Source organism: Passer domesticus, chromosome 4 (assembly GCF_036417665.1).
Source record: "Passer domesticus isolate bPasDom1 chromosome 4, bPasDom1.hap1, whole genome shotgun sequence".
Classification (NCBI taxonomy): Eukaryota; Metazoa; Chordata; class Aves; order Passeriformes; family Passeridae; genus Passer; species Passer domesticus.
This window is the reverse complement of record NC_087477.1, coordinates 45097146-45119794: the sequence shown is the minus strand read 5'-3', so window position 1 is coordinate 45119794 and position 22649 is coordinate 45097146. Positions and strand designations below refer to the sequence as shown.

At 37.5% G+C, this 22649-nt stretch overlaps 1 protein-coding gene across 33 annotated transcripts in view; it reads left to right on the top strand.

Annotated features, from left to right (window-relative positions):
* Positions 1–22649, top strand: part of MARCHF1 (membrane associated ring-CH-type finger 1) — a 232011-nt gene that overhangs the window by 166689 nt on the left and 42673 nt on the right. For all 33 annotated transcript variants that reach the window (XM_064417572.1, XM_064417561.1, XM_064417548.1 and 30 more), the window contains one exon: positions 18247–18297. Coding sequence is in view for 27 of the 33 variants with exons in the window: in XM_064417561.1 (XP_064273631.1) it covers positions 18247–18297 (51 nt within the window). In the remaining 6 variants the exon portion in view is untranslated. The remainder of the gene's footprint in view (positions 1–18246; positions 18298–22649) is intronic.

The window sequence follows — 22649 nt, the reverse complement described above, 5'->3', positions numbered from 1 at the left end:
AGCTCAGATGCCTGATTCAGTGCCAGTAAAGGGAGCACCTCAGTGGATTATCAGGTAGATGTTTGACTCTATTAAATAGGTAAATAAACTATAAGTGTTAGAACACATTTATTTTAGGATGCAGGGGAAGTTACTAATATCCCAGTATCTATTCTCAAATTCCAGTATTTGTAAAACCACTGCTTTGCATCCACTGCTCCACTTCCATGTCACAGATTCTTAGCACCACAAAAGAACTTGTACCAGCTGTACCCTTGGAGTAGTGCACAGTAAAAACAGAACTGAGAAGCTGATGTAAATATGAACTAAAAGGTGCATCCACGAGGGCACTCAAAGAGCAGGAGTGCGTTGCAGAAGTGATCTGGAGTGGTATAAAAGTATCTGTTCTTTTTATGTTTTAAGTGGAACAATGGATTCTTGGTACTGACTGAGCATCTCAGAGGCAGGATGGGGATTTCTTCCTTGGATCTTTCACATCCTGTAGCTGATTTGGGCTCCTGGTGCTAATTTTTGTCATGACACCACTGAGGGACTGACAGCAAGGCTGTGTTAAGTGTATTTTTTTTTTACTGGAAGTATTCCTTAATATTTCTGCAGTTAGGAGTCAAGCTCACTTGCTCTCTTCTTACATGGTGGATATTCTTACTGAGTAGCTGAAATACAGACTTGAGAAGGGAAGAACATCTAGCTGTGCTATTTCTTCCTTCTAATTACTTGCAGAGGCAGTTGAGCCATGAGAACCTATCATAGTCAGAGAGTGACCCCAGGGAGATGGTGTTATCTGTTGTATGAGAAGAGCTGGGGCATTTACATGACTTCTCTCCCACATGGATCTCCTTTACACAAAGAGCTGTTATTCTTTGCCTTATAGATCCTTTACATCACAGAAGCTTAACATATTTTACCTGTGTAGCACTTAATCTTCTGCTTTTATCTGAGTCTTCTGAGCACATTTTAATCCAATTTCCCTGAAGCATAATGCAGGGAAGGAAGTGATCTCACTTTGTGCTCACTGTGAGTAGTGCAGGCTGAGAGAATTTAATGGCTGAGATGTTCATTTCACAGGGACTGTCGTTGTGACTGTCTTTTTGCAAATAAGGGGAAGGGGCTTCCACTGTCCTGTCCAACTAGACCATGTGTGCATTTTACTTTTAAAAGAGAAATCATATTGGAACTGTTATTGGGGATTATATTTTCATCTTTTATCACCGGTAAAGTTTCTCCAGTATGAGGTTATATTCATCATCCTGCTAATTGGCATCATTTTCAGAAGTTCTGTCAGTTTGTCCTTATCTTTCCTCCTTAGTTTGTCTCTAATATGGATGAGTAAGCAGAGTTATGTGCTGTAGTGCTTGGATCTATCACAGTTCAGTGGTTTTAGCACATCTATTTTCTTTGAATGCAAAAGGTTAATTTCATTTCAGTGTAGGTTCAATCTGGATACTGACCTTTACAACTGGAAAAACAGATAGAATCATAGTTTAATTAACCTTCCAGCTAGGACACATATTTGAAGCATACTCAAGAAGCCGTATGTTTTAAATACTACTGGGAGTCACATTGGAGCAGTGGATCTTTGGTATCCAGAAACATTATCGCTGTCCTGAATTAGACAAAAGGAGAGGTTTATTATTGAAGTGGTGGAGCACACAGCTGGCAAGAACTAAAGTAAACTGAAAACAGAATATTTAAACTACATGTTTATACTTTGTCTTTATTGTGAAATATGAACAGCAAAGACGATACTGAAACTGATTGTCTATTGACATTTTCTCTAACCTGTCCTCTTTTCTAGCTCATTGTTGTAGTTTTCTATGGCCTTTGTAAGTTGAAACACAAACATGTTTTTTTGGAATTAGTTTTTGTTGTTGTTTTTAAAGAAACTCAACTCTGGAAGCAAGTAGAGAAAAAAATATAGGTTTAATCCCTTTACTTTGTTTTCTGCTTGATCACTCATAATTTCTAATTAGTTAAATGCTTAATAAAAATATCAGGACCTAAAACTGAATCCTTAATCCTTCCCTTGAGTCTCTTCTCTATGATACTTTCTTCTCTAGAATCTCATTCTGTGAAAGCTTTGTTTTGCTTGTTTGTAGTAATTATTGGTACAAGGGAAAAAAGCTCATTTAGAGCTAAAGATTGTATTTTAGACCTAAAAGAGAATCACCTGAATACCATCTACATTTGTATATTTGTGTAAGTCAGTGTTTGCCAGCATTGGGAGGTGAAGTTTCCAAAAATCTGAAAGGTAACATGGTGCTGAGGATGTTGTATGAGCATCAGACTGCTAATTATGGACCACTACCTGAGATGAATGAGTCAAATCTTCAGAGTCTCCATTTGACTCTGAGTAAGTCAGCAGTTAAATACCTGCTTCAGATACAAGTGGCAGAATACTGTATATTTTCTTAAAATAAAACTGTGTTTGAACATAGATGGCTGAAAATCTGGAAACGTACTGAAGAGTGAAAATTTAGAGCATTTATTACAGTGGGATCTATTGAAAAGTGAGGAAGTATGGTATTTATTATTATTGTTGTATTTAGAAAATGATGCTAGAGATGTGGCTCTAATGTTATTTCACTTAGTAGTGACTAAGCATGGTAGGATTTTTTGGTGAGAAAGCAAAGAGAAGAATAGAATGAAATTACACGTTTCATTGTTGCCTGCAGTAATGGAAAAAATGAAGAGCATAAGGTAGTAATTAGAATGTTTCATGAATAAGAGACTGGATAATTTCAGTGGCATTTTTAGCAGCAACAGCCCTGAAGACAAACACACATAAATGCGTAGAATATTGTGAGCAAATACTCAAATCAATTACAGTGTCAGGATGTTACTCCCAACACATTAGTCTAAATTCTTAGTGGTAATTAACAGATATTAATAAAATAAATGTAGTCTGTTCCGTATTCTGGTAAGTAGTTATTTATAGCCACCCTGGGAAAGTTTGAATTATTGTCTGTCCTAATTGTGCCAGGGACTTTTTTATTAGGCATGAAGGTCTGACTGGGAGGAATTAATAACTACCTGCACAGTCTCTGCATTACAGTTTATCAGATATCTTGGCATAGCTGCTTCTTATATTTTGGTCTTATTTTTCTGTTTGTTCATTTGTCACATCTAGAATCAGAAATTGTGCTCTCAACAGTAAAATCTTCTCTTGCTAGTGTAACATTTTGTCTAGACCAGGACAGTGTAATTATTATCTGTTTTCTCCAGCCTTCCTCCTCGTTAGCCCCTTGGTGTTCCTCTTTACATCTAAGAGATTTCTGTTTATAACACAAAATCTGCTAAGAAGGAGCAGTCAGTAAATGCTGTGCTGTATGTGCCCATCTCTCCACGCATCTTTGAGTCTAAATGTAGGTCACGTCTGTCTGTAGAAACCTTCTCTCATGAATATGTATAACTCGCTTGGCAAGTTTGCTAACAACAGGTGTATGCTGTATTCCTCATTTCTTTTTACTTGCATTATTTTATGTGGAAAATAGAACCAACTTTCTGCCTTTTGATTAAACATTAAGGTAGCTATAGAGAAAAAGAACCAAAAAAATCTTTTGTATAATAGTTTCCTTCCATTCCCTGACTGAATAAATGAGTAGATGGTATTGGTTAGGGCTTGTGAGTGCTAAGAATAAGCCCAACTTAATTATAATTTCCCACAGCATACGTTTATTAATGAATATAATAAATATTTCAGAAAACAGAGGGGGGAAAAAATGCTGTCCTAAAATATTCTAGAGGTAACTGAAACAAGGTGAAGCGTTGGAACAGGCTGCTGTCCAGGGAAGTGTTTGAGTCACTGTCCCTGGAGTTATTTAAAAGGCACGTGGGTGTGGTGCTTGTGGATGTGGTTTAGTGGTAGATCTGGCAGTGCTGGGTTAACTTGGTGAATTTAGAGGTTTTTTCAAACAATTCTATGATTCTGTGTTTTATGAAGGATGGATTGAAGTACATAGAAGGTTTGAGTTAACTTCAGTGTTAGTTCTAAAGCAGAAAAGTGGCTTTAGAGACATGTTTTAACTTGAACCTTTCTCCAGTTTTCTACACCTTTTACTGTGAATATATATATCACTCCCCTAGCTTCCATGTAGAGCTTTGACAAAATTTCTATACAGTTATTTTCAACATTCAGGCCCTAAAGTTGATATTTTGCTTTGATGGTTAAAGAGACATGAATTGCAATGTTCACATTTATGTTGAAAATTACAAATTACGTAATAAGTAATTTGATTATATTAAATGATAAGTCAAAATCCGCTTAATTATTTCTTAACCTGATTTCACATTGAGATTAATTTAGGGATTTCCAGAAGAAATAGGAAAGTTGCTAATGATTATATCTATGGAATCTATGTACACCTTGGATTCAACTGGCATAAAATTTCCTCATGTTCTTAACATTGTTTATTTTCAGCTTGTGATTGTAAGGTTTCAGACATGCTAAGCTCATAGCACCAAGATTTACAGGGCCTGCTGGTACAAAATAAATTACTCAGCTGGTAACATTTATGATTTTTTTGTCCATATTCAGAAGTGGAAGTCCTGGCCACCAATGTGCAACATAAAGACAAAACTTTAATTGGGTAGCAGATATGAGAGGGGTGATATTGAACATACACGACATAATCAAGTAATGTTTTATAGCTCTATTGTAATTGAGGCACTTTGTGTATTTAATTAAACTTTTATTCTTTGATAAACACTTGGCTGTTAGAAAACTACTTGACCGCCCAGAGGCTTTCATCTCTGGTTCTAATTCATTGGAATCCAGGAGGTCACAAAAACACAGACTGCAAAGTGATCCCTGAATTCCAGCTTTTGCAATGCGTTAGCTGGTCTTTTCCATTTAAAAATCAGCATATTTTCATGCTTAACAAAGATAAATTGGAATGCATACCGTCTTATGAAATAAAATCAAATTACATGGTCCATGCACCACATCTACTTTCTTGTAAAGAAGTTAAAACTCTTGGCTGAAACTTAGACTGACCACCAGGAGTGTTCTTACAATAAAGAATTGCAGAGACCAGGTGTTTGGGAGCATCCAGACTGATAATGGAACAAACTATCAGTTCAGTATGGCAATGAAAAGCCTTTTCTTCAAATTCACTGAATTTTATGGAAAAGCAAAGTTGCATCTTGCACTGGGAGGTTAGGAAAATAAATACAGTGCCTAGTGTATTGAAGGAGACCAGAGGAACAGTTGATTGGCTCAAAACAATCAGGTGGGAAGTGCCTTATTCCATCAGAATGGTCTGAAGTTTGCAGGAAAAAGTTGTTTTGAACCTCCTGAGAATGCTGTTGTTTTTCCTGCACAATTCCCACAGTAAATCCAGCTACTTTCCACTAAATCCACTGAGCAGATTGGGGTTTACAGTGTACTAAAATACTGTCATGTTGTACAAGAAAAAATGAAAAGACAGATCATTATTGATTAAGGATGGAAATGCCTAAATACATCATCTGTAAATGATAGTAATGTGTAAATAATAGACCCATTTGATTTAAGAGTGCTGCAGTGAAATTTATTGTGTTGCATTTCTGTTTGTCCCAGGGAGAGACAAAATGATAGCTTGATGTCAAAGTGAGGAGGATTCTATTTCACTTTCTTGTTCTATATGTCACACCCATTTAAAAAGGGTAATGTGGTGTGAAAATAAGTGATAATCTAGGAGTTGCTTTATTTCATATCTGAAACCAAGATCTGTACAGTGACATATCTTGGTTAACATACAGTGACACTTCACACCTGTCCAGAAGTAATAAAATTAACCTGGACTGTTAGTCTTACATTAGAAAAACACATTGACAAATTAAAGCCTGCAGGCTGTTAATTACATTTGTATTTTAGAGGGGAGAAAAAAAGGCATGGTGGGTTTTTTTCATTTTTTATAGCTGAGACATGTCAAGAAAAAGAAGTATAAAACATTTTCAGTTTTTCAAGATAAGGTATCTTTATCAACCACACCCAACCACAAAATCCCCATAGCATGTTTCCAGTATTAAATAAATGTAAATCAAGTGTTTGTGCAATCATGCAGGTTGTTGCCAGGTAGTTTAAAAATGAGCAAACAAGTAGCAGACAAGATGTGAAAAGCTATCTCAGATTCTGTGGCTTACCTGTTTTAGCTAAAGTGCTCTGATTAACATAGTGATATGGTGGAAATTAAACAGGGTACAGTTAGACTTTGATACAATAATAATTAAAAGCTCTATGTTTTTGCTGAAGAGAAGTAACTTGGCAAATAGCAGTGGAAAACAAAACCATTAATAATATGTTTGGAGGCCAAGCTGTGTTTCTAAATGTGACAAGTGAATCTACAGATGCTATGTGTCAGAGAAGTTGGAGCCTTGTATTGAGTGTCAGTAAGTGCATAGTTCACTGGTGAAAAACTTAACAGTGATGAATTCGTGCAACTGCTCACCCTCCCAGTAGGTTTCTCTTTTGTGTTAAAGAGCAAGCTTTTTAAAATGCCTGTGTGCATAGATAAAACATAAGAGTAGAAAAAACTCTTTATAAGGTTCCATATTTTGACAAAAAGGGGACACGTTTTCCTATGTTTATTTTTCATTCCATCGCTTTCCCCTTATATTTGCCTTTTTCTTTTTTTTCCTAAATTTATTTATTTTCATATTTTCTTCAGTAATTAATAATATCCCTCTGTATTTTTTATTTAGTACCCTTTGTGAATAGTATTCCGTACATCTTGGTAATGCCAGGGTATATCATTATAGTACTGACTAGCAGTTTATTGATTTTTAAGTTATAGTCTTCCTTGCTTTTTCTCTGTGATGATTTAATAAAAAAATAATGGCAAACTTCACTTGTCCGGTTTCTGCCTTTGCAGATTTTAATTTTTAGCTAAGTGGTCAGCTTTGGATAAAACAGGCAGCCAAGTTATAATCGGAAGAGCATGGGCAGCTAAATTTACTAGATTTTTCATACAGTGCTGTGCTTAATGCATGGTGTTCATCACACAGTTACTAAGTCAACAAGGGCAGATACTATTTTCGATGTGTCTTTTTGCATACTAAGTATTTTAGAATGCCTTATGATAGAGAACAACCCTGGGTTAGATACTTGTGATTTTTCTTAAGGTTAAAGTATTGTCAGTCAGCTGATGGATTCAGTGAGTGAAGCTAGCAGTGTATAAAAATTTGACATCTATTTAAAGAATGAAAACAATCATGTGAAACTAGGGGGGGTTTAGAGTATGTTAACCTAGAAAGTGGTTAGGATACTGTTGTCCATAGTCTCTGATTGTGTCATTTGGAATTGAGCTGGGTCTTAGGAGATGGAGGGTTTTTTTTTTTGAAAAGAGGAGTGCCACAAACTTTTGTGTCAGTAGGTTCAGTCTGATGTATTGCTCTGAACCAAGGAAGCAGAAAGATCCATTGTGCCCAGCTGTTGCCATGCAGCAGTGTACTGCTTATTGCCCAAGTCTATCCTTAGTAACACAGAGTTTCACCTCCTGGTAGAGCTAAGTGGAGACATTTGTCAGATTGGGATGCACTGCGTTGAATAGTGCAAATACTGGAACTTCTTATTGGCACTTGTTTCTATGAACAAGCAAAACATACCTGAATTGTCAACACTGTTTCCAGCACAGTCAAAAACACAGTCCCATACCAGCTACTGTGAAGAAAATTGTCCCAGCCAAAACCAGCACTAACCTTGTTGCCAGGATTTTTAGTGAAAAAGCCTCTGCTAGGATTTTTCCTGTCCTGAGGAGCTGAGGGCCTCAGGAAAGAAATGTAAACAATAACTATCTGCTGCTGTGGAGTGCCACAGGTGAATCTTCCATTGGTCCATGTGGATTGTTTTCAATCAGTGACCAATCACAGCCACCTGTGCCAAGGCTGTGAGCAGTCACAAGATTTTTGTTATTCATTCCTGTTCTATTCTTGTCTTTGTAGCCTTCTGATCTTCTTCTCTCTGTTCTTTTAGTATAGCTGTAATGTAGTATTTAGTATAATATATATCATAATAAATCAGCCTTCTGATCAACATGGAGTCAAGCCTCGTGTCCTCGCACCAGGGGTCCAAGTCAAAGCGACAATTGGTGAACCCTGGACGTGTGAAACTGATGGTCACCCCAAGAGTGACCACGGAGCCCAGCCTGGAGCTGAAGAAACGAGACCCTGAAGATGGGCAGAGTTCACAGCCAAGGCGAACAGGAGAACCTGTTGGACTTTCCTGGAGATTGTGTCCAGAGACCGCAGAGCAGCAGAGCTGCACAGCTGGATCCACAAGGACACTGTCTAAAGGTACTGTTATTTTTTCCCTTCCTGAAGATCCTGCCATTCGCAAAAGGTGGGAGGAAAGTTGGAAAAATGTACCCTCGGAAGCTCAGGTTCCGTTTACTGCGTCAGAGGAGAAAGTTATTAAACTCTGGCACAGATGGGGACGCGAGGACGGAGTTAATAGTCTGTGGGAGAGACTGTGTGTTGAGTTTTTCAGATGGGCAAAATTTCATGGATTTTTTACAAATGTAGCATACTCCCTCGATTTATATCTTTGGGAGTTCATGGACGCTGCTTTTGACTGGACAATGGACCAGGGTGTTACACTCCCAACAATATATGGAGTGCACCTATGGCTTTTTTTCTGTATTTTGGAAAAAAGGAAGGCTGCGGGGGACGTCGTGGCCTGGTTTGGTCGCGCTCCGTACCCGCCAGGTTCGGCACGAGAGAAGCCTCTCCAAAAAGACGAACCGCGGGTTCCCAGCCCCCCCGCACTGCCCACAGCTGAGCAAAAGTTTTTCTCTGTTCCTTCGGAGCAGACAGAGCTGCCTTTCCGCCCCGCTCCTTCTCTTGGGGGGGACGGGGCTCCGAGCCCGCCGCCCCCGCCTGTCCCGCCGCTCCCTGCCGATTCAATTGCAGTGCAAGAGCTTGCCGAGAATGGTGCTGAGCCCACGGATTCGACTCAAGAGTCGACACCAGCGCCCGTGCTGCCCGCACCACCCACCCCAGTTGTCCCGCAGGTTTCCGGAGCTCCATCGTTCACATCAGACCCTGCGAAGAGCCTGTCCTTCCGTGGAGGAGGCGTGGCCCTCCAGCTAACTGCAGGAGCATTTCGGCTGGCTGTGTTCAAAATCAGTATGGTTTCTGGGTCACTTCGTGTGTGGTCGGGGGCTTCTCCCTGGGGGTTGGGGTGCCTGCCTCCCCCCGAGCGCCCCAGCGGCGTGGGGGAGTTGGCTCCTGTGGTATCTGCCTCTGGTTCCCAGCCCAGTGGGGATGGGGGTGGTGCCGAGGGGCAGAAAGCAGGAGCAGTGGCATTTTCATTGCAGGAGCAAGAGAAACAGAGCGAAGCAAGCATTGCTCGCTTGCTCTGGGGACAAGAAACCCTCAGATCTGGGATGACAATTCCTGAGAAAGCTTCTCTTCCCGAGCTGCCGGTGTGCACCGGTGCTGCTGGGGGGAGGAAGCAGTGGGTCATTTCTGCTCTGAAGACACTGGCAGCATGGTCCTGCCAGGTTGTGAGCACACAGAGCCCGCCTCACAGGCTGGTTCTGGGCCGTTTGGCTCATTTTCCTGGGCCGGGGCCACTGCCCCGCCCAGTGCTCAGTTTGGGGACTTTGCTTTCCCCACAGGGACCTGGGCCACCATTCTGTGAGCCAGGTCTGGGTTCTCTGGTCCGTCCACCAGGACCAGGGCCACCGAAGGGTCCTGGAGACCCTCTGCTGCTGCTACTCTTCTTCTTTCAAAAAAAAAAAAAAAAAAAAAAAAAATTATAAAGAAAAGTGGAAAGAGCTAGCAGCTCAAAAGCATTGAAAAGCTAAAAATTAGCCTCAGGCCAAGTGGTTCAATGAAGGGCTGTGGCCAGGGCATTCCAGAAATTTTCTCTGAATTGTTTGATGACTGTCAATGGATTTTTGATAATTCTTGTTTTCTTTAGCAGTTCTTTGTTTCAGAATTCTGCAAGCCTGTTTCAGGACCAAAGGGGACTTCCAGAGATGTCAAAGAAGAACATCTTCAGTCCATGGACTCTGTCCTGAAATTCAGCTGTTTGGACTTGAAACAATGAACTTTCTTTGCATGAGTTTTTGCATTTTCTTATATTTTAAGATTGTTATAGTGATACGATATAATTAGATGTTTGATAAGTGAAGAATTTCCCTGAATGTTCTACAGGTGAAGAATTTCCCTGAACATTCCACATCAGCAGATGATTGAGATTTTGATTGGCAACAGATGAACCTCAAGAGGTGTTGTTCTCTTTTCGGCAAAGCCCTAGTAGAAGAGATTGCAAACATTTCTTTTTCTATTTAATTTAATAATTTAAAAGGGTGAGATGTTGCCAGGATTTTTAGTGAAAAAGCCTCTGCTAGGATTTTTCCTGTCCTGAGGAGCTGAGGGCCTCAGGAAAGAAATGTAAACAATAACTATCTGCTGCTGTGGAGTGCCACAGGTGAATCTTCCATTGGTCCATGTGGATTGTTTTCAATCAGTGACCAATCACAGCCACCTGTGCCAAGGCTGTGAGCAGTCACAAGATTTTTGTTATTCATTCCTGTTCTATTCTTGTCTTTGTAGCCTTCTGATCTTCTTCTCTCTGTTCTTTTAGTATAGCTGTAATGTAGTATTTAGTATAATATATATCATAATAAATCAGCCTTCTGATCAACATGGAGTCAAGCCTCGTGTCCTCGCACCAGGGGTCCAAGTCAAAGCGACAAACCTCATTCTCACTTGTAGTAGGCACTGCCAAAAATGATTTTCCAATAAAAGCCTCTGACTAGATTCTTACCTCATGATCAGTCAAGGGCAGCTACGTGACACACATTGTCTGTTAACTGATTTGTGTTGAACAAATTCCCAGCTTCGTGGTTATTTAATTTCTAATTTGGGTGAGGATTTCTAGGAACTTTTCATTTTTGCTACATGTGGCAAGCTAAAATCTGGCCCTTTTTATGATCTGAGAAAGGGATTTCAGTTACATCAGGTGTGTGTTTAGCACAGTGTTTTCTGACTGCTTGCTTTGCATGCCTGCGCTTTGTTTCAAGGCTGATTCAATGCTGCCTTTTTCCTTTTTTTTTTTTTTTTGTGATGGTGCATTTGTTCCCATTTGAAAACAGCTTTGACCTTGGATATATGTGCAACATAGAGAAAGTAACTGAATGCTGAAACATGGAAGATATGCATGTAATTGCAGGAATTGCAGGTAAAACATCACTGTGACAGCCTGAACAGGAAGCATGCTATTGACTCATCTTGGCCTGTGATGGAAAGTGCCCTGAGCCTCATTAAAGTGTGATTAGCATTTTCAACTCAAAAGGATGGCGGATCAGATTCTGATGTATTTATCATGCTTATTAGCAACTTACCCTGAAAAAAACCCTGACACACTGAGACTGATATGGAGATAGGGATCTAGCACACTAGATATACCAGGGCAAGAAGCAGCCATAAGTAACACAGCAATATGTCTGTGCCATGCAGTTGGTGGCATTGCAAATTTTTGTTTAGAGGATAAAATGCTGAAAAAGAGGATAACTTCCTAAAATGTTTAACTCTGAACCTTATTACAGGGGAAGTACCAATGTAAAATTTTTATGGTCTTATGTGCTGCAAATCTGGCAACAGGGTTTTCTTAATTACACAGAGCCTGTGCATTATTCTTAAATAAAGTTAGCCAATAGGTCATGAAGAGATAGGTTCCTCTATGTACTCTCCTACCCATATGGTAATGTGGCAAATATATAACTTCTAAGGTAATTAAACTAATTTTTTTTTTTTATGTCACACTGGAATATGTAGTCTGGTTCCACCAGATGACAATCAGAATGGCGTTTTGAAATGGTTCAGCATCCTCAACAACCCTTTTTGTGACAATTAGCTGGTTTTGCACAGTTGTACTTTACAACAGATACCTTCAGTCTGTTTAGATTCATCTTCTTCTGCCTTTCCCCTAGTGACTTTGTAGGTGATTTGACATTAATGTTGAACTTCTTAGTGGAGTTAAAATGTCTTAGAATAAGCTAGTTATTTGTTTACAAAGAAGGGAGATAGTTTTTTTTACATTTTCAAATATAGATTTGATTATCAATAATTTTATACTTGGTGATTTGGTGGTATGATTCAGGGGAATTATATGTCTGTTGAATATTTGAAAATATGAACGAATAGATAAAATATGTAACAGCACAGACAATAATTGCATGAAAGATAAAAGGTAACTGTCAGCTGATGATAGGCTTTTTGCTCAGTATTGTTTTAGAGCTAAAATCTGCTTTGTCTTTCTTTCAGAACATAAATTTCCCACATCAAACCTGTTTAGGAATTGCCAGTTACTCTGAATTTGTTAGGATGTTATCACCAGCAGCTGATTTCCCCCCTCTTCTTTCCCATGGAGAAAGACTGTACAAGTCCAAACTGGCCAGGAGGCAGGGTATATGCTCTGTCAGTAGTGACATTGCCATTATCTTCTTGGCATAAATAATTTTAAATAAACAGTATTATGCTTGTATTTGTTTTAAAAACATAGACACCAACACAAGAAACTGAAGTAATTTTTAGTAATGTAGCAATAGCCACACCATGGGAGACAGCTTTATCCTGGCTCTGGCTATTTGCAGTAGCAGAGAACACAGTAAATACATTTGCACATCAATTCATACAAAGCGATCAAGAGATAGTTATTTATTTTTAGATGCTTTATTTATATATATATGTGATGCAGTATATATGAATAATACAAATGGTAATATTCAGTGTATTTTGTTTGATATTTAATTTTATTAGTAGTTACTGTTGTCTGTACTTCGTTCTTTTAATTAAAAGTTGCATCTGTATCACGGTCTTTAATATTCACAGTGAGCTTTTTTCCCTGTCACTTGGCACTTTGAATCTAGCAGTTCTGTCATATTGAAAAAAATTCTGGGTTCCAGTAAAATTATGCATGATGCTCAGTAATTACAGTGTGTTTATGTCTTAGATAATTATGGGCATTGGCGTTTTTGTTTAACAGTTAAAGCAAATATTGCCTGGTTTGTGTTTTTTTTCTTTTTGTTTTCATGTTGAGATACTGAAATAAGTGTATCCAGTCTGTACATCGGTTTTAATAATGTTAGCTCCTCCTCTTTCAGCAACTGATGTTCCTTCTTAAGATCATCCTACTTAAGATCAGGCCATAAAGGGAAAGCAGTTTCTGCTCCTATTCAGAATTCTAGAAGTGAAAAGGTGCTGAGAGGAGGCTCCTGTGCAGATCCAGTGAGGGGCTACTATGAGGAAAGGCACTTCAGGCAGGCAGAGCTGTGTTTGGCCTGTGTTGTGCTTACATTTAGGAGGCATTTATTTTTGTGACATGTTGTGGCATGACTTACAGATGGCTATGTGTTGTTGCAGTCATGTGTGGAACTCCAAGGCTGTGCGCAGATGTGTGAAGCAGCATGTGGCACCTCTGGGATGCAAAAGTCAGTCAACTAAAAAGAAAACTAAGACAAAATATTTTGTGAAAGGGGTTTTTTGGGGGGTGGGTTGGTTGTATTTGTGTGCGAAAAGCTGTTGCTTAAGATTCTCCTATGAACTGAGATATTCTGGTGAATTCTTGATGCTTTCGTGCTCACTTCAGAGCGATGAAGTGCAATTCATTAGCAAGGTGCTTGGGTCAGCCCGAGTGATTCTCATAGCCAGAGCAAACAAGGGGCAGCTAAGGAAAGAAACCAGACAAATGGATTAGTTTAAAATTTGCTGTGCTGCCCAGCAGGACTTAAAATCGTTAACCGTGCATATGAATATTTATATATGAGCCAGAAAGCAACTAGCTAATTTCCTACTTTCCTCTTTGTAATGAGAGCCTGAACTGTTCACAGCAGTATTTTAGAAATGTGTTATTACTAACCTCTTCCTCTGCCCAGTCAGGGTTTTATTCTCTTGCTTTAAAAACAAAAATGTGTTTATAGGCAGTATAAGCTGTATTTGTAAATTAAAAAAAAAAGAAAAGAAGAAAAGAAAAGAAGTTGTATCTAAGTATTAGAAAGGTTAATGGGTTTAGATTTAAGATGGTCCCTGAAAATAATGTTACTTCAAAAACTCAGTTTTGGGCTGAAATGAAGTTTAGGCAGGAGTTTACTATCGTAAAAAAACAGATTTTGCACTTATATTTAATTATTTTAATTATCGTTTGCATACAGGGGTTTTTTTCTGTTGTTTTTATGTGATGGGACAGGTACATGGAAAATTCCTCCCAAAGCACTTTTATTAACATGTCATAATCTGAAATTTTGTGGTGTTATTTCTCCTTTGTCTGCCTCCCAGAATTTATATTGAAGGCTGAATTACATTTTCAATTATATCCGTAGAAGTGATCTTGGTAAAACCTAATTAATAGGAAATTTACAAACAAAACCTGATTTTTCTCGATATTCAAGTAGAATAGTTAAAGGAACTTTACTTTTCAGCCAAAACATTTTAGAAGATATACATGATGAGTGTTTGAAGGCTGTAGCATAGAATATAGGAGATGAGATATTGGTGGTACAGGACATCTGGTAATACGGAGAGGCATTTCAATGTGGTCTTCATATATAAGACAATCCAAAAATCTTGTGCCTGTCCAGGAGGACTCTTGGGAGGAGCTCTTTTGCTACTTCGTTGACTGGATTAAAACACAGTTTAAGAATCTTATTGAGAGATCTCTCTGAATATCTTGTTTTCAGTTTGCTCAAGGGCCAGAACTCTGTGTGTGAATTTAGAAAACTCAGTCACGGAGATCAAAAATGCTCTTTACAGACATTAAATAATTCCTGCTGAGAAGTGTAATTCTGAAAGGTGAATGCTATTTTCTTTGAAATAATCTGATTCAAAGATTAAGGAAATTGAATCTGATTTCCTTGATGCACAAAAATATGTGTAGATATTTCAAATATACATGTGTTTGGTTAAATCCTTTGGTTATGTCTTTCTGCAGTGCTGTAGCCTGACCTCGAGTCCTGTGTGCAGTTTTGGGGACCCCAACAGAAAAAAGATACTAAGGCATTAGAGAGGGTCCAAAGGAGAGCCACAAGGATGGTGGAGGGCCTTGAGGGGAAGCTGTATGAGGAGTGGCTGAGGTCACTTGGTCTGTTCAGCTGGAGAAAAGGAGACTGAGGGGAGACCTCACTGCAGTTACAACTTGTAAGAGGAAGAGAAGGGGCAGGCACTGATCTCTCCTCTCTGCTGACCAGTGGCAGGACCTGAGGGAATGGCCTGATGCTGTGTCAGAAGCATTTAGATTCAATATCAGGAAAAAGTTCTTAATCCAGAAGGTGTTTGGGCACTGGAACAGCTCCCCAGGAAATGGCCACAGCACCAAGCCTGACAGAGTTCAAGAAGCATTTAGACAATGCTCTCAGGTTCATGATGTGACTCTTGGGATGTCCTGTGCAGGCCCAGGAGGTGGGCTTGATGATCCTTGTGGGTCCCTTCCAACTCAGCATATTCTATGTTTCATTGTAACTTTTAAGATGTAAATTACTATTGAATCTGCAAAAAATATAATCTTACTGTTTAACAAGCTTGTAGGAAAAGCATTCTGCATTTCCTCTTCACATAGTTATAACAAAAATCAATTATTCATAACACTGAGTTCTTTGTAAACATAAATCATCAAAACAGAAGCACGCAGACAGTCTTTAATGACACATTTCCAAAGTGATTTTGCTATAACTTTCCTATTCTGTTCTTTTGTTGTATGAATAGTTCTGCAAGTTGAATAGGAACTTCAGTGAGGCATTCTCTATTTGATTTATGTACTGTAATTTAGTGCAACACTTTTTGTTCTATTTATACTGTAGTTTTCATGATAGATCACCCTGAAATGCCTGAACCTAGTAATGATGATTAAATTTATTTGTTTTTCCAAAGAATGGTTGGGACAGCACTCTTTCTCTCAGTTTAGACAATTCAGTGTATGAGCAGAACTTTGCAGAATGTGGATGCTGTGAATGTTCAGTTTGGAGAGTCAGAATTTTGTGAACCAAGTGAAGGAGATAATGTGCCAGAGAGAAGAATGAATCATGTAAAAAGCCTGGAGAGTTGTAGTCAAGGAACAGGTTTTGAAAATGAATCTTGAATGATGGATTGTCGAAAGAAAAGAAGTTAGAGTTCCAGGGTTCACTATGCTGTCAGTATTTCTTAGTCCAAGGGATGGACAATAAAGGCTGCATGCTTTTCGCAGGGAGTTTCTCAGCTGTGATCCCTGTTCATAATTTCTAACCACAAAATGGGAACTAATTTCATGGGTCCATAACTTCTATTATTTTGAGGTCAAAGTAGAGGTACTCTAAATGATGTACCCAGAATATCCAAAGTATGTTTTCTGTGGATATAAATGCAGACATTCAAAACTGTATACATTTAATGTCATTGAGAAAGGATAAGCCATTATGAATTTATTACCAAAGCTACAGTGGATGATATACGACAGAAGTAATATTTGAATCACAGGATACTTCAGGTCAGAAAGGATCATCTAGTCCCTGTTCAAAATGGGCCCAGCCTCAAGGACAAAATGTAAGAAATTAATGCATAACTTGAAGAATTTTTTTTTCTAAATTGTTCTTTAAAAAATAAATTTAAAAAAAGGAGTTACAAACAAACCTGAAGGTTGTTAATTCCTGAGATTTAGTTTCTACAATAGAATAAAATGTAGAGTGCTGTGTGGTCAGGGAACTTGGTGTTGCTTGGTTTTGATAACAAATGCCCATTGTGCTACTTAGTGCTAGTGAAGATAAAGTAGAAAGAGAGATGATTCAGGATATTTATGTTTGCAGTACAAAAAAAAAATTATTTCACTGAGGGATGGAATAAAAACATAAGCCATCTATAGTCTGGAGGAAGAAAGATAAATAGGTATATGAAGCAAGTAGTTTAAAAACTATTTTTTCCTGTGGATGTGCTTACTCGGGTTGAGAGCAAAGTGGCTTTTTTACTACAAAAATGACAAATAAAAGTGGTTAAATGTTTGCTAACAAGTTGCCCAATGTTTCTTTTCGGTCATTTTGCCACCACAGAGCTGTTCTGTGCCACAAAGTGTTGGGGAAATACTAATTTCTAGACTATTTATGCATTAATGGAGGAGGAAATTTAGTCTTTGGTAGCTGGTACCTTCTGTATTTTTCTGTAGTTTTATTGAATAAAGGTTGAGGAGAGATGGGTCATAGTCAAGTTGAAAGCTTCTTGTGGACATGTGTGCATGTATGTGTTTGCACGATGCATGAATTGCAAATAAAGCTGCAGAAGCAAAAGCTCTGCTTTGGGTTTCAACACCCTGTTCCTCCAAGCAGGTTCTCTAACAGACCTGGGTATCTCAGTTATCTGACACACATGATATCTAACTCAACTCCTTCTAGGTAAAAATGAGTCTTGCGGATGTGAATGTTTCACTTGAGTGTTTGAACCTACATTCTCAAGTGCTGAGAAAAATATTTTCATTATTATCTTAAGATACATTGCATTTACTAAGGGGATGAGCCCTGTTTCTGCAATGTCTTCCCTTTTCAGTGAAAATGAAACTGAATCAATTGCCAGGAAAGTGTAAATACTGAAGAAATGTTTGAACCCCTTCTCCACTCCCTCATTTGGATGTCTAGAAAAATCCCCACAACAACCATGTGCTGTGGAAATGCAGCTCTTTGGCATGCACTTTATTAATGCACTTCAGCCTGTGGTGTTGGTTTGTGTGTGTGTTGTTCGCAAGAGTGAGAGGGGTTGGAGGAGGAGATGTTAAACTGAACTGCATCTTTGCATGGTCACAATTTGCTTTTCTCTTCATGTATCTGTCCAGGAAGTCATCTAGTAGCACTAATTTACCTGGAGGATGAGTTCTACCTTTTTTTTTGTTTTGTTTGTTTGTTTTTTTGTTTGGTTGGGTTTTTTTGTTCAAGCAGGAGTATGTTCAGTGTAACTGGGAAGTTTTTATCATTGAAAATGTGTTTCCATACATAAGTACCAGTTTACATGAGAAGCTCTGATGATTCCTTGATCTTTGACTCAAAATGTTTTTTCTAAAAACCAGCAAAATAAACCAACAGTAATTAAATGCAAGCATTAATTTCTTACAGAACTTTAAAAAACTTTTATTCATGTAATTTGCAAGACTGTTGTGATGGTTTGTTTCTTGAACTGTCTCCCATTGTACAGTTGGTAGCCAAACTAAAGAAAAATAGAAGAAGAGAACCTTTGTGCAGTCACAGTCACAGAAAATATTAGGTAAAATCCAAATTACATAATTTTTTTTCATATTTTAATTTTGTTTTCCAGAATGACAAATCCCCAGGGCGTTCCACTAGTCGATCAAGTAATATTTCAAAGGTATGTGAAATCTATTTTCTTTTTCTGGAATTTAAAGAAAACTAGGTAATTAAATATAATATACCTTAATCCATTCTATTCTTATGTAGTATTTTATTTATAAGAATCAGATTTTAAAGTTTTGCTGCCGAGCATTAGCAATTTACAGGTCACCCTGTAAACTCTATCGTAAGTATACAATTAGCCATTACTGAGAAATGTGTAATAATGATAATAAGCTAATAGCACATGCACTTTTTTCCACCTGCTTTCCCCAAGTGTTTAATGTTACCTTAGTACTTCAGCTTAAGATAGATTTATAGCTTTGCACACTACAGCTGTTAGTATTTGGGTAATGCAAGAGGAGAAAAATCAAGCAGTAATTCTATCTTCATTTCAGCCTGAATTCTGAATTCTTTTACAGGGATATATGGTTCACTGAAGCCAAGACTTTACATCTAGATGCTTTTTGGTTTTTAGGAAAGAGAAGGGAAACTTTAGAAAAGGCAAAATGTGATTTTTTACTGTAGTTGGTTTTAACCCCCTTTATTCTGTATTTTTGGTTCAGATGTGGCTGAAATTTATGCCAAAGATGCAGGATGTACAGGAGGTAAAAGATAATTGTTTGTTTTTTTAAATCCAGGCCTAAACATCTGCTGTGCATTATGTTTGGTTCTAAATATTTTGCATTTAGGGCAAGCACACTATCCTTAAACCTCTTCCCAAAATATTTTTGTCTTTGGGGAACCCACTGTGAAACTTTTTTCTTCTCAGAGCATAAAACAAAAAAAAGTCAACAAGCCTCAGCTGTGATTTTAAGTTAAAATGCTAGTTCCATGTTAGGTTCTGCTCTCTTAGGTTAAGAATGGAAAAAGGCAGGGAGAAAGATGTAGAATATATCGAGGATATAGCTGAAACTCTTCTGGGCTTACTATAAGCATATAACTATGCTTACAAACTTGATCACCGGGAATTGTATTAATTATTTTAATTACCAGTTTAAAATGCAAGTGTCTAGCAATAGTTACTATAAATCTATTATGAATTGATATTACTTTTTCTGCTTTTTTAAAGACAGGTGCATGGGTTGCACTGTGACAAAGCATTCACTGACATGAGAAACATACCAGTGACTAGCATTTACTTTGAAGTGATTTCTGCAGAAATCAGTATAGTTGCTTATTAGAAAGTTATATTTGCACTGGTTTAGGTTGCAAGCTAAAAATCCAGGTTTTCAGTCATGTACTTTATCTTTTTCTGATGTATAGCGTCATGCATTGTTTTGAATCAATTTTTCTTTGTGAAGCTACATGCCAATGAAGTTTTTAAAATGCTGAAAGACATTTGATTGGAATTCCAGTTTCATTTGTTGTCTGACTTGAAATGCTTTCTTTGTAAAACAGGTTTTTATATGTGTGTGTGTATATATACAGAAAAGCAAACACCTGACTTTGCAGGTTAATATTGCATGGCAGAAAGTGATAGTAAAAAATACTCCACTTCAAAACAAGACTGAAAGCTTCTAGGCCAGATAAAATACATGCCTAAGGCAAGAACTGTGTTCTGTGCAATGTCAGATCTTGCACACAACAAAAATTTTAATGGGCAGAAAAATTAGATAGTCTTTATGTAAAGCTATAAATTAGTGTCATCAAAACATTGTCTTTGACTGTTTTCATTTGCCTGTATGTGTAAGTTAAAAAGAGTCAAATGGAATTATATTTTAATAGTTACCATGTTTTGTGTATTCCACCTTTGGCTGGATGTAGAGCTCCTGTCCCAGAGTAGATACCACTGGATTTTGTACCAACCTATTTGTGAAATGAAATACAGCACAGATTCTGTAAATGCAGATTCTTATTTCATAATGCTCTTAAATTGTTTATTTGGAGAGGACACCTGAGGTTTGCAGGGTATGCTTGGGCAATTTTGCATGATAGGTACATGAATTTTAAGTCTGAATTTTGTGGTATTACAGATTAAACTGAATTGTTGAACACTGAATATGTCTTATCTAGTTATAATGAGAAGGAATGGGTTTGATTTGGTATTTTACAGATACTGCTTAGTATGTATCTATTCAGTGTAGGTTTTTACAATCAAACATTCCCAAGATGGGTGGATGTGTGTGTGTGTGTGTGTGGAAACCAACACCTCAATTTTACCATCCACTTTTGCAGTCTGTTGAGAGTGTAGAAGTTTAGCATGTTGCAAGGACTTTTCTTATTGCATGTAATTTTCTGTCAAAAATTTCAGTGACAGACCATTTAAGGCAAATGGACGAACAAAACTTAAAATATTTGACTGACAGCTGTGGCTCTCTTCAGTGAACCTGGGAATTTGTTTGTTCAGCTCAGCCTTTTATTTATTTATATCAAGAAAACTCCCTTGAAACTCCAGAAGCAACTGCTTCTGTTAGTTTTCCAATCAGAGACAATTAGGAAAATGTATCAGTGCCTGATTTTTGCTGCACTTCTGTTCAATCAATAAATAAATAAACAATCTTTTTGTGTTCTGCCCTGCTAGCACTTAATTAGATATGATTAATAATTTAATAACTAGATTATTAAGTCATATTTTGGACTGATCAGTATTTCACATTACCTTGTATTGACAAAATGTAGCCCTAGTTAGTAGTTATGGCTTTCAAAACCTATCTACATAAAGAAACCTATGCACATAAACAAAAATATGAAACACTTGGAAATGTGAGCTATGAACCAGCCTTGTTGATGTTAAATCATTACTATTTTCTTAAGCATTAGAATTTTTTCCACCTATTTCCTATGTTGCTGGCAGCAGAAGGAACTTAATTTTTCTTTGTAAGAGATAGTATTGTACAGATTTCAGAGTTGAAATTATCCTATCTGCATGTGTTTAAAATCTAAGTAAATTAAAAACTTGACCTTGATCATTCATTACCTATTTGTCATTGCTTAGTTTTCTTCACACTAACTTCTTTCATTAAAATTCTTATGTCTTCCAAAGTAGATGTATAATTCAAGAGGAAGGGTGGTCAGAAAAGGATCTGGAGGATTCATTGTTTTCTGTTGTGGTTAACCAGTGGAACAAATTTTGTCTGAATTACAGTAGTGTAGACTTTATGCTCTATATGTGTTTCTGAGGCTGCATGGTTATGTTAAAATGCTTTCTGGAAGAAATGGTTCTAAAATACTGTAATTATCTTTCTGTATGTTAATTATGATTCAAGAGCTCATTAGAGAAGGATGCTATCTCTGCAGCAAGATCTAAAATTCTCTGATGGGAACCTTGGGCTTATTTTTCAGTGCAGAGAAAATCAGACTTGGAGCAAATTGCCTGAATTTTGATTTGCCTCAATTACTTCTCAAAAGCCTGGAGCAGGTGTTAGAACACTTTTTATTTACAAGTCTCTGAAGCTTCCATCTAATAAAACTGTGTTGAGTTATATCAGGAAGCGAGGTGCTTGTTTTGGAATATTCTGTGTGATAATATTCACATGTCTAATTTAGAATATGAATAGCAATAGAGGAAAGAAAGAAGGAAATAATTGTTTTTACTCTGTGCTAGCAATTTCTGATTTCTTGTGTTGGGTGGGGCTTCCTTCAAGATACAAATGAAAACCAAAAGGCACCAGGATGCCAATCTAGATGAAAAATTTATCATTTCCAATGTATTGATTGTTGATCTGAATCACTCAGTTTTTGACTCTGAAATGAATTTCACAAACAGGGCATCAAATTCTGTAATAAGTAATACAATATTTATAATAATAATAGTAATAGTATAATAGTAATAAGTAATACAATATTTACAATAGTTATAAATTACCGTTTAATCTCTTCCATTAAAATGGAATAATCTTTTACTTGGGTTTTGATGTTCTCAAATATTTCATCCTCTGTCAATATGAGGTGATTTTATGAAGAGTATTATATTGCAGTTTGGTTTACCCAGCTTAAAGCAGAACTCACTATTACACACTGTAAGTGTTTGTAAATGGCCAAATGTCACCATGTCTAAGGCAGTGACACCAACAGAGAGCACATTATATCTCCTGATAGATTTTATGGTGAAAAAAACATAAAAGAACTTAAGTCTTCTTTTTAAAGAAGTTCTTACCGTGGACTTTGTTTGCCAGAACCAGGACTGCAGCATTTCCAAGATAACCTGTTGCATGACTGAATCCTAAAGACCAGTTGTGTGGCCCCTTGTGTTTTGCTACAGGCAGCTACCATGCTCCATGCTGATCCATAGTTCTTACTGTTCTTTGCCAATTTCATGATAATCACAAGTTAAAATTCTCTTCCAGATTGGTGGTTGTATTTTTTTCAAGGAACCATGAAGCTCCATCCCTTCCAAGTGTAGGTGCTAGATTACTGTAGTGAGCAGCT